General features: G+C 40.3%; 1 protein-coding gene across 1 annotated transcript in view; it reads right to left on the reverse strand.

The window, feature by feature from the left end:
- Positions 1-3901: 3901 nt before the first annotated feature.
- SAMSN1 (SAM domain, SH3 domain and nuclear localization signals 1) overlaps positions 3902-7154 on the reverse strand; it is an 82106-nt gene continuing 78853 nt past the window's right edge. The window contains exon 14 of the mRNA XM_087722046.1: positions 3902-4939. Within this exon, the coding sequence (XP_087578172.1) occupies positions 4740-4939 (200 nt within the window). The 3' untranslated portion in view covers positions 3902-4739. The remainder of the gene's footprint in view (positions 4940-7154) is intronic.

Consider the following 7154-nt stretch of genomic DNA (forward strand, 5'->3'; position numbering starts at 1 on the left):
CCGCCCCCCAGTTCTGGCTAGTTTAGTGTTCCATTCCAATTTTTTTGTAGCCTTTGACATCAGATAAAATAAATGCAGAACTCATATTAAAACATTTAACTATTGAAAACTTTAGATTTGGATTATTTAGTTTGTATTATTTTCTTCTCTAGTAAAAATAAGTAAAAACTGACAGTGGCATGTCTAATTCTATGTGGGTAAGAGGTATGACTCAACTGTTGTACAAGTTGAACATAAATCCTAATCAGACTGCTATTTGTCTGACTTAGTCACCAATGAACTCTTTTGTTACATTTCTATAGTTGTGGTTTAATCCATGAGTGCAATAGTAAGAGCAAATTATAAGTAAATTTAATCTCTCGATGGCACATCTCACCTAAGTTATGTCTGGGTGGTTTACAGTGAAATCATATAATTAGCAAGATTTTTTTTTATGAAAACAAGAACAGCTTCCTTTTATTCTGCTTTTAAGAACAATAGGTCACACTTTGTATATCATCTCAATATTTTTAAGTTTGTTAGTAACAATTTTCAGGCAGAAATGATATTTCCAATCACTTTCCCTAAAATTTTAAACAGGAATTTTATAGACACTCCCCTTTCTCCAAAATACTGCAATTTATGCAAACTAAAATAAAGACATAAGTTAGTGAGACCATCCTTCACCTAAACTATGGATTTTTAACAGAACTGAAGTTAAACAGAACATACTGTCAGGTAAACCCAACTCAACAAGTAAGGTCAGAAAGTGAACGGAGAGCAAAAAAAAAACTGTCTTTCTCCACACCCTCTTGACTTAACAATACTAAAAGTATGCTTTATTGTTCATTTCAAATCCAGACGGAGCTTGGGGTTATTCCTGATACTCTCGCCCACAGTTCGGCGGAGACTCTGGTTGCTGCCTGGCACTCGGCGGCATCGGAGTCCCTCGACCGGATTGCGCCACTACGGCCCCTCCGGATCGGCGGATCCCGGAGGCCCCCTTGGTTTACCGAGGAACTCCGGGAGAAGAAGCGCCGGAGGAGACGCCTGGAGCACCTGTGGAGGTCCGATAAGTCCGAATCGAACAGAGCACTTTTGACAGCATGCACCAAGGAATAGATTAGGGCATTGAGGACGGTAAAAAGAACATATATTGCCACCTTGGTTGCGTCCGATGAGTCCCGCCCAGCCGCCCTGTTTAGGATAACCCGCTCCCTCCTAAATAGGAGGGATATGGGGGACCCCCTGCAGGGTAAGGCTGAGGAATATGTCCAGTTCTTAGCGGACAAAGTTGCTCGGTTTCGGTCGGACTTGGACTCCACCTTTGCAGATCCAGCCGAGACACAGGGGGATAACTTGGCAGACCATCTCTGGGTTGAGTTTCAGGATGTTGCCTCTGGGGATGTGGACAAGGCCATACGAGCTGTGAGTACCTCCACCTATATACTGGACCCGTGTCCCTCCTGGCTGGTTGCCAACAGCAGTGAGGTGACACGAGGCTGGATCCAGGCGGTCGTTACCGCCTCCCTTCGGGAGGGGCACTTCCCCACCGCACTTAAAGCGGCGGTGGTGAGACCCCTCCTGAAGAAACCATCTTTGGATCCAGCCGTTTTTAACAATTACCGTCCAGTCTCCAACCTCCCCTTTGTTGGGAAGGTTGTTGAGAAGGTGGTGGCCTTCCAGCTCCAACGGTCCTTGGAGGAAGCTAGCTATCTTGACCCCTTCCTGTCTGGCTTCAGACCTGGTTACAGCACAGAAACTGCTTTGGTCGCATTGACCGATGATCTCTGGAGAGCCAGGGATGGAGGCCATGCCTCCATCCTAGTTCTCCTTGACCTCTCGGCGGCTTTCGATACCATCGACCATGCGACGACTGCGGGAGGTGGGGGTGGGAGGCACTGTCTTACGGTGGTTCTCCTCCTACCTCTCAGACAGGTCGCAGTCGGTGTTAGTGGGGGGGCAGAGATCGTCCCCGAGGCCCCTAACATATGGGGTGCCGCAGGGTTCGGTCTTATCCCCCCTACTATTTAACATCTACATGAAACCGCTGGGCGAGATCATTCGGAGGCACGGGATAAAATACCACCAATACGCGGACAACACACAGTTGTATCTGTCCGCCCCGTGCCAACTCAATGAAGCGGTGGACGTGATGAACCAGGGCCTTGAGGCCGTTAAGAACTGGATGAGTACTAACAAACTGGTACTCAACCCGGACAAGACCGAGTGGCTGTTGTGTTTCCCTCCCAATAATTTGGCCAGTGTTCCATCGCTCAGGCTGGGGGGTCAAATTTTACACCCCTCAGATAGGGTTCGCAACTTGGGAGTCCTCCTGGACCCACAGCTGACTTTTGACCATCACTTATCGGCTGTGACCAGGGGGGCATTCGCCCAGGTTCGCCTGGTTCGCCAGTTGCGACCCTACCTGAACCGGGAGGCCCTCACAACAGTCACTCGAGCCCTTGTGATCTCTAGGCTGGAATACTGCAATGTGCTCTACATGGGGCTGCCCTTGAAGAGCATCCGGCGACTTCAGCTAGTCCAGAATGCGGCCGCGCGAGTGATTGTGGGTGCACCACGGTTCGCCCACATAACACCTATCCTCCGCGAGCTGCGCTGGCTACCTGTTGATCTCCGGGTGCGCTTCAAGGTGCTACTTACCATCCATAAATCTCTCCATGGTAGTGGATCTGCGTACTTGAGAGACCGCCTCCTGCCGATTACCTCCCTTCGACCTATCAGATCGCACAGATTAGGCCTCCTCCGAGTTCCATCCGCCAGTCAGTGCCGACTGGCGACTACGCGGAGGAGAGCCTTCTCAGTAGCAGCTCCGATCCTTTGGAACGATCTCCCCGTGGAGATTCGTACCCTCACCACCGTCCAGACCTTCCACACAGCCCTTAAAATCTGGCTATCCCGTCAGGCCTGGGGATAAGATTCTAATCCGCCCCACCCGAATGTTGAATGAAAGTTGTGTTTTATTGTTATTTTTTTTTATTATTCACGCACAGTTTTATGTTTTTTTTGTCTTGCACTCCCCTTCCCATGATTTGTAAGCCACCCTGAGTCCCCTTAGGGAAAAGGGCGGCCTATAAGCTTTAATAAAATGAAAAAAAAATGGAAAATATTATTTGCAGAGCTATTTATAATTTATGTGTGTTTGAACATTGCAATTATGTCAATAGGGTTAGTCATATCAGCTCTGTTGGATTTGATTATGGTGTGGCCAGCATCTGCATTTGATCCTAATGCAGATCTCCTTGGCTGTAAGTATTAATATAGTTCAATTTTTGAAAAAAAATTGAGACAAACTAGATTCAAAGAACTTTAGGCAAATTCATTAACCAAATTAGATGACCTGCTTTTTAAAGTTCTATGATTACAGAACTTAAACAGATTTCCCAGCAGGAAAAGCTAGGCTATTTTATAGTGTCCTTTGGGGGGGGGGGGGAAATTACAATTTAGTGATATTATTTTATTCTGAACTATGGTGTTGTGGAAACTCTTGAAAATACTACATATTATCAAGAAATAAAAAAAACATATTGATCAAACAACAAAGCAATATTCTGTTCCCAATTAAAGTATAAATAGCTAGACTCACTTTGTCATACTTTAGACCAGGGCTGTCAAACTCCCAGCCCATATGCCAGATACGTCACATGCTGGCCACACCCACACGTGGCTTAGTGAAGGGGGAAAAGTCCTGATACATCGTGTGACGCCACTGTGATGATGTGAGTTTGACACCCTTGCTTTAGACACATTATGCAATGATCCAGAAATAAATATTGCTGGGAAAGGTAAAAGAGAATGTCCAGGATCAGATGCTGAGCAGACAGATGTAGACAGATGATTCTAGAGAAGTCTATCTGTATGGTCACTAAAGTGTTGACACTGACTTCATGGCACATACTTAATTTATTTTGCAGGAGAATATTTATATATCATTGTAAAATAAAGCTGATATGACATTACAAAGAAATGGACAATAATACAAACTTTTTCAAAAAAATTCTTGATAATAAATATATATATATATCTAAATGTCTATTTGTATATCACACACATTGAAAAAAATTGAGAAAAGAAAATTACTTGCTGCTAATAATTAATCTTCTACATTGTATGAAAAATGAAAAATAATGAAAAATATATGGGGAAAAATAAACATATGGACAAAGTATCAGGATCCAGAATTTAATGTCATAAATAATGTAATTTATATAGATATATATTCATTTACCTTAAAGCAATATAAACTGTTTTAACTGATTATACATCATTCTTCACAGTGGATTAATTAAAATAGGCATAGCAATATTTCTATGAAAAAAATAGCTTGTTACATGTTAATTGTATTTGGAAAAAGTACCGTATAGAAATATAGCATTACATTAAAAGGATGGCTATATAGTTTTTTTTCAAATTAGATAATAATTATATACATTTTTACAATATTTAAATATTTAATTTTTTATATAAACAATTGTAAAATAATGTTACTCATATTGTAGAAATATAATTTTATATGAATTCCGTATAAAATCCAATTAATATATTTTAAGAAAGTTGCAAATAATAATATAGGACATTTATATTATTTGTTTGCAAAATCTGATAAAAAGGTAAAATGAAATAGTCTCAAAATTAATAATGTATACTATGATTATTGTATACTTGTACAAACAAATCATTTCAGTGCATTTCTTGAAACTTTCAAATAAGTAATAATAAGCTGGAAATGTAATCAAGTTTCAATCTGATTCAGCGATAGAAATTTTCTGGATGATGTCAGACAGATTTTCTGCATCCAGATCTTCTTTACTATTGTCTGACATTTCTGGTGAGATATAGCAACCAGAATCTCTTGGACAGTCATTTAACTGTAGTTTGTTAGGGCTGAGGTTAGGTTTTAACATCTGTGGCATTGGTTCTGTTTCCTGGTCTTGCTCATCTAAAAAATAAAAAACAACCAATCAGCCAGAGATTAAAAATTACTTCAACAAGACTTGAGAAAAAGCATAAAGTAGTATACAAAGTTCTTCCACTTGTGAAATGAAAATTTCTTATTGAATCACAGTTAGAACAAAGAGGAGCTGATATCAGTCATGAAACATATTGCTAATATTCATTTTTCAAGCCAACTTGATTCATAAAGCTTTTTTTTAAAATTAAGCAAAGTTTAAGGGCACTTTTTAAAAGTCATGTGTTTATAAAGCAACATACACATGATAAAAATACATCTACCAGTATGTTTTCTTTTACAAATTGTTATTGCATGTGGGAATGATCTATAGCCGTAATGGCGAACCTATGGCATGTGTGCCACAGTTGGCATGTGGAGCCATATCTGTGGGCATGTGAGCCATTGCCCTAGCTCAGCTCCAGCATGCATGAGTGTGCTGGCCAGCTGATTTTTGCTGGCCCACCTACACTATCCTTGCCTTCCCAGGAATCTCCATGCAATGCCAGGTAAGTACAGGGCTCATATGGAAACTCTGGGAGGGCATTTTTGGCCTCCGGATGGCTTCTGGGGGGAGGGGAAGGCTGTTTTTGCCCTCCCCAAGATCTAGGGAAGCCTCTGGAGCCTGGGGAGGGAGAAAAATGTTGATTTTTAAGTCCTGGTATTTCGTGATTTTTTCATATTCCTTCTCGTTGATCCTGTATCACCTGGTATTGCGATGTCTATGATTGTAACCTTGTTTTTCTCATGTCTGGTGTATTATGCGCCAGTATTTGTATGCGAAAATCCCACAAGATCTTGACCATCTGGTTTTTTGTGACTTTTTCAGGCTTATGTTCCCACCAGTTTGTTGCTGTTTTAATATTATAATTTTTGCACAAATTCCAATGGATCATTTGTGCTACTGAATTGTGCCCCAATTTATAATCAGTCTGAGCGATTTTTTTACAGCAGCTGAGTATGTGATCAACAGTTTCATCAGCTTCTTTTCAAAGTCTGCATTTGGCATCATCAGAGGATTTTTCGATTTTGGCCTTAATGGCATTTGTGCGGATAGCTTGTTCTTGCGCAGCCAGGATTAGTGACTGTTTCTTTCTTTAATGTACTTGCTGTTAACCATAAACAAGTTTTTTCATTGTCCACTTTATCTTTTATTTTTCCCAGAAATTGGTCATACTTTGTTCTGCCAACTCTCCATTCTTGATTTTATCACATCTTTTCTGTATTCTTGTTTCGTCTGTTGGACCTTCAATAGATTTTTGTTCTTTACTTTGATGAATAGATGTTCTTGACTTTCTTTTAAATAATCAGCCAGTGCATGTTTTTCTTCTTCAACTGTTTGCTTCACTTTTAATAATCCTCTGCCACCTGATTTTCAGGGCAGGTATAATCTATCAGTATCACCATGTGGATGTAAACTGTAGTGCATTGTCATTAGTTTCCTGGTTTTTCAATCCAAAATGTCCAAATCAGCTTGTGTCCAGTTAACTATACCAGCTGTGTATCTTATAACTGGTATTGCCCAGGTATTTATGGCCTTGAATGTATTTCCACCATTCAATTTAGATTTCAAAATTTTTCTAACTCTGTTGGTGTACTCTCCCCTGACAATAGTTTTTACTTCTCCATGCTTGATGTTATCCAACTGCAGAATGCCTAAATATTTGTAGGCTTCATTTTCATTGCATTTTATAAGTAGGCCATTGGGCATTTCAATTCCCTCACATGTAGTGATTTTACCCCTTTTTATGGATACAGTGGCACATTTTTCCAGGCCAAACTGCATTGAAATATCGGTGTTGAATACTCGGACTGTGTTTGTCAGTGATTGGATTTCTATTTCTGACTTTCTATAGAGTTTCAAATCATCCATATATAATAAATGAGAAATTTTTTCAGCTTCTTTGGCTGTTTGGTAGCCTAATTTCATTTTTTTTAAAGATTACTGATAGTGGGATCATCGCAATGATGAAGAGAAGAGGTGAAAGTGAATCACCCTGGAAAATTCAGGGTTGTTATTATTATTATTATTATTATTATTATTATTATTATTATTATTATTATTATACAATTGTATCACAGCAGCCAGTTGTTTCGCCGGATTTGGCATTGGTTACTAGTCGGGCCCCACCCAGGGGCCTAGGACGTCGTAACGTATTTTCGTAATATGCGTGCAGATCCAAGCAGTGCGGCTTTTTGCATTTGA

This window comes from Thamnophis sirtalis, unplaced genomic scaffold (assembly GCF_051295495.1).
Source record: "Thamnophis sirtalis isolate CommonGarterSnake01/CBP01778 unplaced genomic scaffold, rThaSir2_p1.2 scaffold_8, whole genome shotgun sequence".
NCBI classification, from domain to species: domain Eukaryota; kingdom Metazoa; phylum Chordata; class Lepidosauria; order Squamata; family Natricidae; genus Thamnophis; species Thamnophis sirtalis.